Source organism: Fusarium vanettenii (assembly GCF_000151355.1).
Source record: "Fusarium vanettenii 77-13-4 chromosome 4 genomic scaffold NECHAsca_59_chr4_1_0, whole genome shotgun sequence".
Classification (NCBI taxonomy): Eukaryota; Fungi; Ascomycota; class Sordariomycetes; order Hypocreales; family Nectriaceae; genus Fusarium; species Fusarium vanettenii.
The window spans coordinates 109,760-125,605 of NW_003315830.1; the positions used below are offsets into that span (position 1 = coordinate 109,760).

The 15,846-nt window shown below is 51.2% G+C and overlaps 6 protein-coding genes across 6 annotated transcripts; 3 read left to right on the plus strand and 3 right to left on the minus strand.

Moving 5' to 3' along the window:
- Nucleotides 1–4,305: 4,305 nt before the first annotated feature.
- Nucleotides 4,306–6,372, plus strand: NECHADRAFT_92365 (uncharacterized protein; the record flags this gene model as incomplete). Its single annotated transcript, XM_003040672.1, has 1 exon — nucleotides 4,306–6,372. One exon carries the CDS (start codon nucleotides 4,306–4,308, stop codon nucleotides 6,370–6,372), a length of 2,067 nt encoding a protein of 688 aa, XP_003040718.1.
- Nucleotides 6,373–6,843: 471 nt separating this feature from the next.
- Nucleotides 6,844–7,554, minus strand: NECHADRAFT_37417 (uncharacterized protein; the record flags this gene model as incomplete). The annotated part of the gene is made up of 3 exons (XM_003040702.1): nucleotides 6,844–7,144; nucleotides 7,206–7,421; nucleotides 7,478–7,554. The coding sequence occupies 3 exons, from the start codon at nucleotides 7,552–7,554 to the stop codon at nucleotides 6,844–6,846; spliced, it is 594 nt and encodes a 197-aa protein (XP_003040748.1).
- A 748-nt stretch (nucleotides 7,555–8,302) lies between these two features.
- NECHADRAFT_99860 (uncharacterized protein) lies at nucleotides 8,303–9,349 on the plus strand. The gene is made up of 6 exons (XM_003040673.1): nucleotides 8,303–8,464; nucleotides 8,619–8,701; nucleotides 8,748–8,816; nucleotides 8,873–8,965; nucleotides 9,022–9,036; nucleotides 9,092–9,349. Exons 1-6 carry the CDS (start codon nucleotides 8,422–8,424, stop codon nucleotides 9,197–9,199), a joined length of 411 nt encoding a protein of 136 aa, XP_003040719.1. The 5' UTR covers nucleotides 8,303–8,421; the 3' UTR covers nucleotides 9,200–9,349.
- Nucleotides 9,350–9,657: 308 nt separating this feature from the next.
- On the minus strand, nucleotides 9,658–12,006 carry NECHADRAFT_59675 (uncharacterized protein). The gene is made up of 3 exons (XM_003040703.1): nucleotides 10,557–12,006; nucleotides 10,363–10,504; nucleotides 9,658–10,311 (listed from the first exon to the last, which is right to left on the minus strand). The coding sequence occupies exons 1-3, from the start codon at nucleotides 11,751–11,753 to the stop codon at nucleotides 9,827–9,829; spliced, it is 1,824 nt and encodes a 607-aa protein (XP_003040749.1). The 5' UTR covers nucleotides 11,754–12,006; the 3' UTR covers nucleotides 9,658–9,826.
- A 1,197-nt stretch (nucleotides 12,007–13,203) lies between these two features.
- NECHADRAFT_9895 (uncharacterized protein) lies at nucleotides 13,204–13,458 on the plus strand (the record flags this gene model as incomplete). Its single annotated transcript, XM_003040674.1, has 1 exon — nucleotides 13,204–13,458. A coding segment is annotated over one exon (255 nt), but the record flags the coding sequence as incomplete, so codon positions are not given.
- On the minus strand, nucleotides 13,453–14,461 carry NECHADRAFT_67920 (uncharacterized protein; the record flags this gene model as incomplete). Its single annotated transcript, XM_003040704.1, has 2 exons — nucleotides 13,453–14,177; nucleotides 14,232–14,461. The coding sequence occupies 2 exons, from the start codon at nucleotides 14,459–14,461 to the stop codon at nucleotides 14,054–14,056; spliced, it is 354 nt and encodes a 117-aa protein (XP_003040750.1). The 3' UTR covers nucleotides 13,453–14,053.
- Between the last annotated feature and the right edge of the window lie 1,385 nt (nucleotides 14,462–15,846).

Below are 15,846 nucleotides of genomic sequence, written 5' to 3' on the forward strand. Positions count from 1 at the left end.
GGCGAGTTTCGGGGCGTGACGATGTGGGGGCGTGTGCGCAAGGAACAGGGGGCGCAGGAGATTGACCTGTGCAGGATACGGATAGAGCGACTGCCTTCCGGGGATAAGTGGTGTTAGGGGCCGTAGTACTGAGGACTTGCGCAGGGTTGGGACATGAGTTATCGCAGCGAATTCAGAGAATTGTATTGGTTAAAGCTATCATGTTCTTGTTAAATCATCGGGTGAAATATCAGAAGAAGGCATGCTCAAATTAACTCCGGTCAAGACTCAGAATCAGGTTAAATTGAGCAATTCGAGGACGATAACCGAGGTGTCGTCGTTGAGTTTCAGCGGGCTTGCCGTAAAGCTTAGCGGGCATCACCCACTGTAGCAAGTGTTATCGCAAATCAGTCAAAGTACCAGATACCATCCGATCGACCAGCTTCTCTAACACTGCCGGCCTCTCTTTGGCCTCCCTCCCTCCCTCCCTCCCTTGAATCAATCAATCCATTGCTGCTGCTCCCTCCCTCTTCCTCCACTTGTCCTCCCCCTCGTTTCTTTGCACTCCCCCCATTCGCTGCTTGTCTCTTGTTGTTGTTGTTCCTCCCCGCGTGTGTCCTGGGGGAACCAAAAACATTCCATCCTGATCCCGTCTCTCACTCCTCCTTCTTTTCATACTTCCCTCCCTCCATCATCGATGCGTTGTCCAAACAGTGGATCGCCCGGATGGTTTCCAGGTTGTCAGCTCCTCGTTCCTTGCTTTCCCATCCCCCCATCCATCCCATCTCTGGATCCCAGAGGTCCATCGCCCCTAAACGCGCCCGCCAGTCGCAGCGCAAGCCAGGGGCGTCGACCGGGGGTGCCAGGGGATACGAGCTTCGATTGGTCAGCGGGAGACTGAGAGCCAGTTTTTAGGGGGGTTGGTTGGTCATTTTTAGAGGCGGACACTGCGGGTGCTTCGGGGGCATGGTGCTTGGTGTGCGAGTCCCGCCAATACTTGTTGACTACATCATCTGCTCTCAGCTGGCCCTTGTCCTGCTGAAATCTTGCACTGAAATGGCTGAGAGACGACTCCACAGAGTGAGATAGGGCCTCCGGAACCTTCGTGCTTCAAGTATACCTCGAGTACCGTTCAGAAATGGCCAGCCACGCGTCATCATTGGAGCGGAGCGTGCTTCCTTTGCTGGAGCCTCTGGAAGCCTCCACTGGGGCAAAGGCGCCCCTGAACGGCGCATCCGGAGTCAAGACAATTTCTGTCTTTCGTCTCGTTGACAGAGCTGCAGGTGTTTTCAAGTGAACAAGCTCAATCGCAGGCAGGCAGGCAGGCTTCTGCAATTGTCGTCAGGGGCTGGCCTTGGTGTGGTGCACGAGACTGACGCGAGGGTTACAGATGAGCAGTCATAAACCGGTTCGACATCCAAACCTGCTTGGTGTTGAACCATATCAGGGCACAGGGCATGGTTGTATGCACGGAGCTATCATCGGCGTGTGTCTGGTGTAGGTTACAAGCAAGACGTTGAATTACACGTGTGTTTCGAGGCCCTGCAGTGCAGCACAGGCTGCTGGCTCCCGTTTTCACGGCTACGGCCACATCCGCGAAGCTTCCGGGGTGTGCTGTGCTTTTTTGCCAACTCCGCCGACTCCGTGAAATTGAATGATGACCTTGTCCTTGCTTGCCCTCTGGTGATATGTATGTACCCCTGAAGTATTCCGTGTGGTGGTGGTGGAGAACTACTCGCGAACTCATCATGCCCCTTTCATCCATCCAGAGAAGAAGAAAAAAAACGGGAACCTGGGTCCTTGGACTGGGTTTCTCCAGTCTTGGAATTACACAGATTGCCCAGACTTATGGCAGTTGTTTCAGCCTTGAGATGAAATCTCGATTGTTGAGGGGTTGGCGTTTGTTCAAAAGAGGATGGCTGGATGAGAAGGATGGGCTCCATCATGCAGGAACACGAACATGCATTCTGCATCGCCACGCTCGTGAGACCCAAAGAGACGACAGACGACAGACGAGGCAGAGGCAGAAGAAGGAAACATGCCTATGCAAGGAAGCAGAGGGGAAAATGCGGTGATGCTGGGCAAGGATCCAAAGCGAAGCCACCCGCTGCTGTCTCTCCTCTCCGACAGTTCCATCACGAAATTGGGCTTGCATTTTGGCTTGCACCTTTTCCCTCCCGCTCATCAGCACAATTACAGCCGATGACGACGCTCGACGCGGCCTTCTCAATGCGCCTCTGTTAGTTTCTCGACAGGGCTACGTGGGTACATAACGTTCCCCCCTGGTCTTTTTTTTTTACACACGATCCCACAGCGATTCTCGATCCATCCCAAATTCCAACTCGGCAGAGAAGCCCGAGGCTGGGCTCTCTTTTTTTTTCAATCAATTTTTTACACTCTCAACGGGTCTAACGTTATCTATTGAGTTTTGGTTCGTCCAACCTCCCCAGTCCCAATCTGGCCATGCTATGATCTCGTATCCACAGCGCTAGAAGGCCATGCTTTTTTTTGTGATAAGTTCGGCATCTCGAGTCGAAGGCGAGCTTTACAATGTCCCGGAGCGTGTCAAATAGGTCTGGCGTTCCGCCACCCGTTTACTAGCAACGGACGAGGCTTGTTGGGTCAGACTTGTTCGGTTCGCGCGGGAACTGGGGTCGAAGATGAAGAAGAATGATGACAAGATTGCTTCAAATTCGATGGTGAGGAGTTGCTGGAGAGAGGATATGGAGACCTCAGCAGAAATCCTCAGTCCCACAACGGCACCAGCACGCTCTCTCTTGCATGTATGCCTGCCTGTACCTCGCAAGTACCAGCAGAGATCGAGCGATGGTCGATCACCAGTCGGGGGGCCGGTCCTCTCTTGTTGGCTGAACTGATGTGGCCGTTGACTAGGTCTAGCGGGTCCTCCTCTCTAAAAGTGGTCACCTCCTTTTCCCATGTTCCCACTCGCTTCAAAGGTCCGAAGGATGGAGACGCGGGCTGGCGCGCGGCCAGAGCCACGGCAGAGAGTGTCTTTGGTTAGCCTTGCCTTTCATGCTTCGGCTCATTTTCGAGACCCATGGCCGCAATGTCTCGAGCGAGCCCTGTATGGATGAGCTTGGTAATCTTCTACGTCATGGATTGCGATCCGTCTGTTGGCTGTGCGTGCCTATCCGTGAAATCTGAGACGTTTCGAAATAGTTGAACACCAAGGCGAGGATCTGTGGGTGTAGTATGCGTGACCTCAAGATCACCCCATGGTATAGGTTAGCTGTTCAGGAGGATCTTTCCCGTACATAAAGCTTCGGGCAGTTCTACTTCTGGCAAAGAACATTCGTCAAGCTTACCAACAATGATGCATCTGCCCCTTCTTCTCTCTTGGGATCATATATCTATAACCAACCCTAGATACCTATGAAGTACAGGAAAGCAGGAACAGATAGTTGGCATACTAGTTTGGCTACTTGATGGTGATTCACTGGATTGGCTGCCTACCCTGATTCACAGCTTATACATAATATCCATTCCCACCAGAAAGAATGAGCTATGCATAACCTATACTTGACTTAGGACGTTCTCCTCATAATTTATGATTGCCATTGTAGAATGAATAGACACAGAGATTGATGAGTGTTTGTCTATGATAGCCTCGATGGTGTTGAAACTCAACCCATGTACCAGACATTCGCCCCGAAAGGAGACCTCCTCTTGAAATAACAAGATGTTCTATTTCGTTCATAGCAGAGTCGGATTTTAACTTCGTAATCACCCTTGCAAAACATGCCTGCTAACGGCGAGACATCAACTATTGCCTTCTCTTGGCTAGCGAGAGGCTTTGACTCTCTCCACAAGCCTTGGCCTCGTGTTCGAGAACCACGAGTCTTGCTTGGTAATGAAGTGCTCAGGGGTATCACTTTCAGTCTATTAATAGACGAGGCATGCGTACTTGAGATACATTTATTGCCATTCCCGTCCCGAATTGGTAGCCTGTACAAAGCCCGTTTCCTGGTGTGGTGCATCATTCATTCCAGTGTAAATCACGTGACTCCGCGATGCAGCATTCCAATTTGGGTCAGTTGCTCTGACAACGCTATCCGTTGCTTCGTGGATGCTTCACACCACACCAACCATGTAGATCACGTAACAATTCAAGTTTCTTCTCCAACCTACACAGTTTTCAAATCCATGCCAGGCTAGATCCTCGCCTCTAGACCACCACGTGCTTATTCCAGCATTGTCTAACCTGAAGCGTTATCTACATGCCAGCAACTTTTGCACAGCTGCTGTCGTAGCAAGCTGAAAGCTTCAGCTTTTCTCACTCCCGATTTTATCCTTCACCCCACCACCATGGCTCGGCTTGCCGATATTTGTCCCTCTAGCGATGACGACCTTCCCGACCTGAAGACTCTAATTCGGAAGCAAGGTACCAGAGCAACCACGACAGCATCTGACACTACGAGCTCATCTACCAAGCCTGTCGCCTCGAAACCCACAGCCAAGTCTGAAACTCGTCGAGTACGTCGTCTCGGAGAACCCAGCAAGGCCACAGGGAACCCACTCTTTCAACGATGGAATTCAGAGGAACACCAGAGCTCTCAAGAGGCTAGGTCAAGAGGATCGGGCAGGGCATCACGAAAGACAACACCAAGCGAGTTAATTTCACCTCCGTTTGAGACTAGTCCTGCCTCAGACTCTGAATCTGAAGATGACCTGCCCCGCGCTCATGTCCAACGGCAGAGGAGGCGGCAACCGACCATTGAGGATTCCGATGAGGACAGCGACTCCCAGGAAGAGACAGAAACATTGCTCACGAGGGTACGGCGACTTCAGAAGACCAAGGCGGCCGCGGTGACAGCGCCACCTCAGGAAACAGAGAAGCGAGTGCCAAGGGCCAGACCGGAAAGCAAGTCAAAGGCTTTGATGTTTGCAAGGGAGATTGAAAGTGGGACAGACACTGAGGTAAACCGGGAAGAGAGCGAGGCTGAGGAGCCAAGCGTGTATCAAACTGCAGGCGAGGACTCTTCTGACTCTGCCTCTGAGCTGGACTGGTTGAAGGATTCCCCAGATCAACCAGCTCGAACGAAACCGGTGAGGTCGGTCAAGGTTCAGCCTCAGAGGACATCTGGCACAAGGGATAATGCTTCCCTAATAAAGAATGCCCCTTCCCTGAAACCCAAGGCCAGGACAAGCCAGAATACCACGAAGGAGACGGCATCGAGTAAGGAGGTTGCTCAATCCCGGAAGACGAGCCAAACCAAGCAACGGGAGGGTTCACAAGACACGACAACTGCCTCAGACCTCGCTGACACTCTATCCAAACTTCGACTTCAGCTACAAGACTTTTCCGATGAGGAGGGCAAATCGTCAAAGAGGGATCAGTTCACCACGCCTCCCAGCACACCGCCAAAAACCTCGAAGCCCAAGGGGCTCATGTCTCCGAGCAAGAAGGTTCAGATTCCCAAGACTCCTCACAGGCCCAGCATGGACGCCTTTTGGAATCAAGATACGGTCAACGAGTGGAATGACCATCATTCACCACGCAAACTGCTGCTTCCACCAGTAACAAAGAGCCCAAGCAAAGCGAGCCCAAAGAAAGACCCCAAGAAGGAGACCAAGAAGGCCTTTGCCGCGAGGAAGCATGCTCTGGCTGAGAGTTTCCTCGCCGAACTCGACCGTGAAATCACTGAGGGTGAGATTGCAAAACTTGCCGAGTCTACTGGTGGTGTCAAGCTTGTCTGGACAAAGACACTCAACACTACAGCTGGCCGTGCTAGTTGGCGTCGCGAGACGATCCGCACAACCCGCAAGACGGATGGTGCGCAGCTCTCGGTGACGTACAAGCATCATGCATCGATTGAGCTCGCTGAGAAGGTTATTGATGATGAGCATCGACTACTGAATGTGATGGCACACGAGTTCTGCCATCTAGCCAACTTCATGATTAGTGGTATCACGACAAACCCTCATGGCCGCGAGTTCAAGGGTTGGGCTGCAAGGTGTTCAGCCAAATTTGGAGACCGCGGCATCGAGGTTACGACCAAGCACAGCTACGACATCGACTTCAAGTACGTGTGGGAGTGCTCGGCTTGCGGGACAGAGTTCAAGAGACACTCCAAGAGCATCGACCCACAACGACATCGGTGCGGCAGCTGCAAGGGTCTTCTGAAGCAGACGAAGCCAACACCGAGAGGCGGAGGTGCCACTGGAGGTCCGAGCAAGTATCAGATATTTGTCAGGGAGCAGATGGCGGTTGTTAGGGAGGAGAACCCCGGGAGTCCGCAGAAGGTGGTGATGAAGCTCATCGCGGAGAAGTGGGCAAAGCAAGGGGGTGGTAAGACGGGTGGTAAAGGGGGTAGTAAGGGCATTGATGGTGTTCTTGAGAAGATGGTTGATTTGACCATTGAGGAAAAGTAATAGAGGGCATAGGGCATACAGGCATGAGATACCCAGTTTGGCATATTGTAGGAGTTGAACATATACTCAAATGTTATGAATAATGATGGGAAACATCACAAGTAAACGTGGGTTTCTAAAGCACTATTTCATTCTATAAATTCTCGAGGGGGCAAGTTGAGGGCTTCTGTGCATTGTTAATGGTCCCCTTTTCCTTGACCTGTGAGACACCCTGCATCGTTGTTCACTGTTATGACTTCACACCGATTAATGAGTAATAGGATCATGAAATAAAGACTCGTATCGGCCATCCAAGACCCCGAAAGAAAAATATTCATGGCTAGCTAAGCCAGCATCTTGCCCATACAGACATTCATCGATTTATCTGATCCGTCCAAAGCTAAAAGATGTCATCAGTCGTGATAGTCATCCCAGGATATCCAACTCTTCCACCCTCGTCCTATTCTATTCCATAATTCGCAATTCCCGTCCTTAAGACTCGCCAAACAGACCCCAATCCTTAATCTTGAACGTCGACCAGATACGGGCCGAGTACTCGACGGCGTCGCCGATGAGCTTGCCCTGGCGGCCGAGCTCCAGGTCAACCTCGTCCTCGTCGTACTCGCCCTTGATGTGGGGCACGTTGATGGTGATGAGGATGTCCGTCTTTTGCTTCTCGAGTCGCAGGAGCGTCAGGATGATGGCGGTAAAGTCGGGCGCCGAGGTGGTGTCGCGGGATTGGTTGACGTGAGGGGTCTGCGTCGAGATGAGGGTGTAGGCGGGAGTGCCCTCTCTGGAGGGGAGTTAGCAAGGCACGACTCTTGAAGTTCGTACAGGATGAAGAGGACCCATACTCGAGTCTGGAGAACTCAGTCTCAGCCGTGTTCCAGATCTTGACGGTGTTGATGTCGGAGCCGACCATATCCTCCAAATGCGTCGTCATGGCACGGCCGTCGACCTCAGGACCAGAGCCGGAGCTTCCAACGCGCTCAGTGATGTCAAAGATGATGCTAGTGAAACCATCCTGGTCGATCCAGACCTCCTGGTTGTCAGGAACCTGTCGCAGTTTGCTAAGAACCATAAGCATCAGATGCGGACTTGGGCGCAAAGACGAGTGAGCACGAACCTGACGTCGGCAAAGTTGGAGGGCAGATCGACAACGATTGCGCCGCCAAAGAGAGGCGTGCTGACGAATTCGGGCATTTTTCAAGTGTGTAGGGACAGCCTTGTTTTGTATGGGTTGTTCGCTTCTGTCGCAAAGTCGAAGTTGTAAAGAGTATCTCGTGGATCAGGCACCAGAGGCGACAGAAGATGTCTAAACAGGTGAGGGCAAAAAAGAGGTCACGCGCGAAGTGGTTTATCCTCGTATTTTCGAGCCAAGCTTTGAGGTGGCAGGAGGCGATTATAAGGTAACAAGATGGAAGCCTGAAAGTGGGCGACGAGTTGAGCGATGGATCATGGATGGCTCGGCTCGGGGAAGCACAGCATCCTGCAAGTCAAGTCTCAAGCTCGGGCTCAAGTCTTGGAGGGGCTCAGGTGGGATGTGACCCCGCCACATGATGACGTACGAAAAGCCTCACTTTTGGTGGTGGCAGCCACATGGCATGAGTGAATGCTGACCACGAAAAACATGGGAAAGAATACTTAAAATTCGGTTAAAAAATGTAAAAAGGAGCCAGCGAGACTCCCTCTATACAGTACTATCATTTTCCATCATCAAAAACGCAAATAGCAAAAATTCGAATCTGGAGTCTCCAGACGAATGTTTCCAAAGATTGTTTGAATGGAGTCTGTTGGGCCATTCCACGGTCACATCTGGTAAAAGGCAAGAGGTGAGTTCGATGGAAGGTCCCACTCCGAAAGGAAGCGATGTTAATTTGACTTATAACCCTCTCTCGCAAGCCCACACACCAATCAGCACACCCCTCTGATGGTGCACCTATGTCAGCAGCTGTTAACCGACTCACTCACTGCACAACGTACTTGAAGCTTCTCCCTTGTCTCGTGACACTTGTTTCTCCCCTCTTTCTCTCAACTTTTTCGACATTCAATCAATTTCTATTATACGAAATGGCTTCCGCCGCCGGTTGCATCTTCTGCCGCATCATCAAGGGTAAGAAGAATTGGAGTCGGAGGGTGAAGCCGAGAGAGTGCGAATGCGGGGAGCTGTTGAGGGGAGAGTACGTTGAGGGTGTTCATCATCTATCTTTCTCAACACCATCACCACGGTTTCAATCTCTCTACTAACCGCCGCCTTTCAATTACAGGTGAAATCCCTTGCTTCAAGCTTTTCGAGAGCGACAAGACCCTCGCTTTCCTCGACATTGGCCCCCTCAGCAAGGGTCATGCTGTATGCTCGATGCCTAACTTCGCTTGATCCGACTGACACCCTGTAGCTCGTCATCCCCAAGTACCACGGCGAGAAGCTGGCCGATATTCCCGATGACCACCTCGCTGAGGTCCTGGTAAGCTCAATTGCTCTCCTGCGGCAAGAGAATGAGGCACTGATAAGGACAAACAGCCCACTCTGAAGAAGATTGTCAACGCAACCGGTGCCACCGACTACAACATCCTTCAGAACAACGGCGCGATCGCCCACCAGGAGGTCAAGCACGTGAGTCTACCATGTTCAAATTTGCCTATGCTTTCAAATGCTAACGGTCACTTCAGGTTCACTTCCACATGGTAACACGAACCCCGTACTCCCATCCCTCGGATCCGGCCCCTAACATGTCTCTAGATCCCCAAGCCCAACGAGAAGGAGGGCCTCGGCGTTGGATGGCCTACCCAATCACCTGATATGGATGCGCTCAAGGCGTACTACGAGGATATCAAGTCCAGGATTTGAGTCGGCAATTCTGTGCAGTGTAAAGACAACGCATCATTGATGATAGCTGCGGCCTTTAAAAGCGTTTCACAGCAAGGGTCCCTGGTTTCACTATCTAGTTGCTAGGTAGAATCAGATGTCACGGCCTAAATACAATGATGATCACTAAGTTTGTTCTCATCGCCTCACTGTCTTTGTATCTCGCTGGTGTCTCGCTTTCTTCAAGAAGCATATTTAAGGCACCAACTTGGCTATTTGACGAACACTTTGAGTATCCACCATGCCAAATACCTCAACAAAGAATTGCAAGCGGATACCTAATTAGAGAGGACTTTATCGATTTTCGACGTGGAAATGAAGTGACTTTTTTTTTTTTTGGGGGGGGGAGGGGCTTTTCATCGGGAGAAGTCATATTCACTCATCGGACCTCATTGTGATATCACATCTGATAGCTGAGTTTCACAACCTGCGCAGTGATTAATTGCAACTTCATAAACGACAATGTTATTATTATGCATCATGCTCTATAACCCTAAAGTAATAGGTCAAACCCAACTGGGGTTGGGCCGAGAGTGATCAGCCAAGAACTGACTGAGAAATCCTGTGCCGGGGAGACGCTCTTTGTTTTTTTCTAACCATTCCTCGCATCTAGTCTACATCATCAGCGGCCGTGGCAGCAGAAGTGCCGGCCGCCGGGGGAACAGGCGAGTACCAGTTGGCCTTGCCGTTCTGGATAGAACCCTGTCTGTCGTAGAGCGTCCTTGCCCGGATGTAGGGGTCCAGGGTCCAGTAGCCCTCCCTCAGCGACTTGGAAATCCTCTCGCGCTCCGCCTTGATCTCGGTGACCTTCTCGCCGTCTGGGTGGCGGATCCATTCCCGGGTCGCGTGCTCAAACTGCTTGACCTGCTCAGCGCGCTCGGCCTGCAGTCGGTCCCGGGTCTCAGTGTCCTTCATCTTATCGTTCTCGCCGGCGGCGGGCTCGATGTACTTGTACTCCCAGTCCTCGTCGCCGTCGAGCTCCTTGATAAGGTGGTCTGGGGCGATGAACTCCTCGAGCTCGGCGCGGTTGTTGGTGAAGTGAACCTTGGCCGCAACGACAGGGTCCAGCCAGCCACGAATGACCTTCCAAATACCTTGTATCTTGTTAGTTGCAATTCGATGCTGATAAACTCTGGTTCACATACCTTGGAACAGCCAGGGGGCGCGGTGCACCAGGACAGCACCAAGAGACTCGGGGTAGTTGGCCTCGAAACACTTGATCATGAACTTGACAGGGTTGTAGTCCATGTTAGCCATGGAGAAGCCCGTCATGTCGAAGATGACACACTAAGGTGACTATTAGCATCGCTAATATCAATATTCTAGAGGGTTCACTTACAGCAGTATCAACTGGAGGCTCAAGGACCATACGGGCAGTCTCAATGATATAGACTGTGTACCTCTCTAGACTTGGCTCGCACTCTGCACCAATCTTGTGAAGGCGAACTCTCACAACGCAGATCGGCCGGCCATTCTTGTCGGTGCCATGCAAGAAACTCTTGCCCATTCGGAGCTGAGCCATGACGTCGGCGCTCACCTGCTTGGTAGGGGAATCGGCATTCTTCTCATCCTCAATAGCAAGGGCATCACCGTTCTTCATGATGTCGTCATCCACACGCATGTCGTTGTGTCTCCAGTGCATAGTCGACACCAGCATCACCAGAGCCTTCTCCACGTCCCATTTTCGCGCGCGGAGGAATCGTAGGACGAGAGCGTCAGGGTGATCGTGCTTCACCATGCTCCAGATGGTGTGGTGGATGGACTCAGGGGTCTCATTGGCCAGGGTATCGTAAAAGTGCTTTGTCTGGCCATACTTGTCCTCCTCGACGGGGGCCTCTGTGGGAGTTGAAGTGCCAGACTTGCCCTTTCGGAAGACACCAAATCGCTTCTTCTTCTCACCACCCGCAGGGGTTGCCTCCTCGGGTTCCTTGGGGGAGAGAAGATCAGCGCCAGTGCTGTCGTCATCGGCCACACCGGTGAGCTGAAAGATGGCAGCCCATAGCTTTCGAAGCTTCTCCTCTTGCTCAGGAGTCAGATTTCCCGGTCGACCGGGGGGTAGTTGGACAGACATGATTTCAATGTCTTGATCGAATTCTTGGGAATATGAGTTGCTGGTAGACCCTGTCGTGGACCACACCGAGGCAATAAGAACAGCAGCAAGTACAGTCGCAGCTACAACTGCCGAAGAAAGAGAGCTTGCTTCAAGTGGTCGCCTGGTTGAATGAGAGGTTGATTTGCTGGAGGGAGTCGTATAAGACCTCTGAAGGGTGAGAACAGAGGTTGTGTCAGCAATGCGGACACGCGCAGAGTAGTTAAGACTTGTTGCGACAGGTGGGGCAAGAAGTGAGGCCTTGCTTGGGTTTTCGTATCTCGTAGCAGAGACTCTCCTGAATGATGCAGGGGTTGTGTACGATCTGGCCAGTGGAGGCCTCGCAAAACCGGGGGATGAGAGTGCCAGAGAAGGGCGTAAGAACTGTTGACAAGAGCTGAGACGGCAGCTATTTGAATACAAGATCCGACTCAGTTGAGGCCTCATATGTAAGATGCCGTTGATAGGGCTGTCCAAGACTTGCCAGCGCGTAATGCAACGCCGCGTAAAAGTTGCTTGAAAGATGTGTCGTCGTTGACCGGCGCAGGAAACCCCTGTGATCAGCTCCACCTATATCGTCCAGAGCTCGCGGTTTCAGCAGCAGGACAGTTCCCCTAGGAGGCTCGAGGGGAAAAGGCCAGAGCAAGGCTATATAAATAAGCACGAGCAGTGAGATGAGATGGTGCGAGCGCAAGGGGAGAGGAAAAAAAGGCTGCTGCTCTTTTTGCTGAGAGGGTGCGTGCGGGACTTGAGAGACACCGGCCCCCGCGGAGTTTACGGGTTACGTATTGGATGTGTGTTTCTGTTAGTGCCCGGAGTACCCGGACACGCGGTTCTAGGCAAGACATGCACACGACAAGCTTAACTCGTGAGAATATTGGATGAGTATTGTGGTAATTGATATAGGATCGAAGAAACCTTTACGTAGTAGCTTGTTTTAATTTTCATAAATTTTAATGTTGAGTTTAGAAGAGGTTACTTTCTTTACCTATACTATGCAATCAGAAGCACACCTATCTCGGCCGAGCTTCATACGCGTATCTATCCAAATAGATGACACGAAGACATAAGAACGAAAGCGAAACCGACTGGGCTTCAAATAAATACGATTGAGTCATCCTAGGTCTACGAATCAAAACTCATTCTATACGTAGGGCTTAATTCGGCCCGCTGAGTAACGCTGCGCTGATCCGGACTGCCGTGAGATTCGACGAAACGTCTCTTACCCTACAGATCTGCTACCAACTCGATAAACAGAACCCTGAATGACACGCGATGCCCAAGCGCTTCTCATATGATGATGATACAGAAAAGATATTAGCGGTTGGCAGACGGCCCTGGTCAGTTGCGCCCCTAATATTAGATCGTGTCGTCGGCTCAGCCTCATCGTATGTCGTCAAGTGAGCCCCTGAGCTACGTATGAACAGCTCACACGACACCATGACGACCATGAAATTGAATCAAGGCCAGCCACATGGGCCTATCTTTCAGAGGTAAACAAACAAATCATGAGCTGTCAATAGTAGATGGTGCCTAGGACTTGATATGGAGGCTCAACTGGCTTCATGGCCAACAAAGACGAGTCATGATGAAAAGGTACTCGTGCTGCTATCGCACCAGCTCAACGGCATTGGTCCCGCCGCGGGGAAAGCCACTTTGGGAAGCCACACCTTGACTGCGGGGACGCCACAATAACAACCGCCATTTGTTGACTTTGAGTCCAAACCAACTTGACGACCACAAAGCACCAAACAGACCCTCCACCTCTTGTCCATCGCGCATCGTACGAAACGATATATCACGACGCTCAGATAACATACGCGACGACTATAACATGTCTGGCACACCTCTTGACGCTAGCGTCAAGCGCTCCAACTCCCGTTCTCATACCTCGCGTCCCACCACCCCGCTTCGTCCATCGTCGCGCTCGTCCTTCCGAGAGTCTGCTCGCGGTGCAGGAGAAAACGATGCTCCGTTCCCACTCAATGCCTTCGAGCCCGCCTTTGCAGAGCTCTCGGACGCCATGGCCGACCTTGAGGCGAACATGATGCACTTCCAGCTCATGCACGAGAGTCTGGCGAGGTTCAGCGAGTCGTTTGCGAGTTTCATGTACGGACTGAACATGAACGCTTTCTGCGTTGATTTTCCAGAGGTAGGTCTATTGGTCTTATACTCCGGGGCTATCTAGAGTTTATGTGTCTGGTATATGAGCTCACACTGCCTACAGGGGCCTGTCCCAGAGTCGTTCCGCCGAGATAGGACAAGACAAGAGCAACCCGCTGAGGCTCCTTCACGATCCGAGACTGACACAGATATGACATTCATGCAAGTCCTCTCCATATCGCGCCCATTTTCAAATTTTAACCATTCCATAGGACAACGGATACGTCCTTCGTCGAGAACCCACCCACAACAACCAAGTCGTCCAGATTCACCACACCAGAGCCCCGTCAATCCCGTCTTCCCTCAGCGCCTGGTCGGGGAACATCATCGAGAGGAAGATCCACCCGCGGAGTTGGTCGAAGCCGGCCTAGTGGGCTTGCTAGGGCGCGCGGTAGGGGAGTCAGGTGAAGTTGAAGTTTTCGCCTCGAACACACGCTCGTATACCAGGATTGCCGCCCGCAACGCCGTCCAAATATCATCCCAGCTGAATCAAATGCAACCAAAATACGCCTGAAAACCCATCATGCTTAATGCGCATGCCGATTATACGTTGAAGAGGATATCATCGAATTCGGACAAGAATCTCAGGGATCCATGGACACGTCGTTGTCCATATCGGTACGCTTTCGGTCGCCATTATCCGTCCAAAGGCCTATAGCAGCATCGGCGTCCTTGTGAGTATAAGGTCCCTCGGCGATTTGCTTGAGTCTAGGATAGTGTTAGCAAAGATACCCCGATAGAAGCAGTAAAATGGCAACAAACCTTCTCTTGTGAGGCTTTCCCTTGCGATGCGCAACCAGCGTGGCGTCCGTATCGAACCATTTGGAGCACTCGGTGCAGTAGTGTCGGCCGAGTCCAGGAAGGTCCTCGGCGGCCTTGGTCTCCATGAACTGCTTGAGGTGCTTGGGCGAGAGGAGGTCGGCCTTGACCTGGTCGACGTCTCTGGTCTTGCGCCGGGTCTTGGTGATGGTTCGCTTGTTGGTGACGCCCATGATTGCGGATTCGTGTGTTGAAGGGGTGACGCAAAAGTGTAAAGTTTGTCGACCTGTTCCTGCGACGGGTATCTCGATGATCGATAACCTGGGCGGTGGAGGTTGGCGATTCAGAAAAAAGTACAAAATTTTGGTGGGGAGACAGTGTTCACAGTGTTCTTGGTACTGCTTAGATGCGGGGAGCCCTAGCCACACAACAGCCACACAGCCACAGCTTCAAGACGACCATGTCTTGAGTCTGGAGGTCTTTCAATTGATGAAAGGACAGCAAGGACCCCTAATCGATGGATTATTCATGTGTTGAAGTATTTATTAGAGTGGATTCTTGTGATTTCGCAAAGGGTTGGTCGAAACTCATGTGATAACATCGGAGTGTTGTGAATAATGAAGGCTGCCTTGTTCACTTACACCATCTCGACCGATTGGCAGCTCGGGAAGAACTGTTCCTTGTGGACAATTCCTCAAATTATCTCGCCAGAGGATAGGAAACATAGGAAGCTGTTGCGGTTGAGCATGTATTTATTTGTCAATGAAAGGCCATATTTTCTAGATTCTCGTCAGGGTAGACTTCCTAAGTAGGCTGGTTTGTGAGGGTTCGGTCCTCCGTCAGTCGCCTATAGCTCTTGGTATGGCTAGAGAGATCCCTGGTGAGAATGGATATTATAAGGTCACCGGGTTCGACAATCGAGAGAGCGGATATCAAGTATGCTTTGGTTGTATATCCCAGCGTAGCGATAAAATAAATGCGTAAAAGAGAATATGTAAGAATTCTTCTCTACCTGAGATCGCGGTCTCTTATTCCTGGAATATGATGCAATGAACTTATGAAGAGATAGTCATAAGTTCACTAAAGATACTTAGGGATATCTAGGTTAGGTAGTGAGTAGTATGTAAAACAGCAAAGTTGGTTGGCAGATGCCCGCATGCATCTTGCACACGATCCAAGATGTGCCAATGCTAAAGACACTGCAGTGGTCTGTTAATGCCGGTGGTATGGGCATGATGGATAGCGTAATCATTGCTGACATAGATGAAAATAGCATTGAGATTGCCTTCTGCTCCAAGCTAGCGAGTGGAACATTGGTGCGCTGACCCTGGCATGACCTTCAGTATCAAAATGAGACCAATCAGTCTATCGAACGGGATCACGCATCACCCACTGAGCAAAGATCCGGGTACCTGAAACACTACAACGAGTGGCTGGTGATGTCTACTGGAGCTCCGTGTAATATGAAAAGCATTAGTGACTCGAGAAGAGTTGTACGAAAGAGCATCAGTCACGGATATAGTTAGCGAGGAATTGACCATAAACTATCGAGGCATATTGACGAATATATGCCCATGGACATAACGAACCCTTCGTGAAAGCAACCTCCTCATGAGGC

Bases quoted from the DNA above. Each gene is read 5' to 3' on its own strand.
- NECHADRAFT_59675 (XM_003040703.1), bottom strand. From the start codon at position 11,753: ATGAGGCCTCAACTGAGTCGGATCTTGTATTCAAATAGCTGCCGTCTC. The intron at 10,505-10,556 runs GTAAGTGAACCC...TAGTCACCTTAG, and splicing joins AGCCTCCAGTTGATACTGCT to TGTGTCATCTTCGACATGAC. The intron at 10,312-10,362 runs GTATGTGAACCA...ACAAGATACAAG, and splicing joins CGCCCCCTGGCTGTTCCAAG to GTATTTGGAAGGTCATTCGT.
- NECHADRAFT_99860 (XM_003040673.1), top strand. From the start codon at position 8,422: ATGGCTTCCGCCGCCGGTTGCATCTTCTGCCGCATCATCAAGG. The intron at 8,702-8,747 runs GTATGCTCGATG...GACACCCTGTAG, and splicing joins CCCTCAGCAAGGGTCATGCT to CTCGTCATCCCCAAGTACCA. The intron at 8,817-8,872 runs GTAAGCTCAATT...AAGGACAAACAG, and splicing joins ACCACCTCGCTGAGGTCCTG to CCCACTCTGAAGAAGATTGT.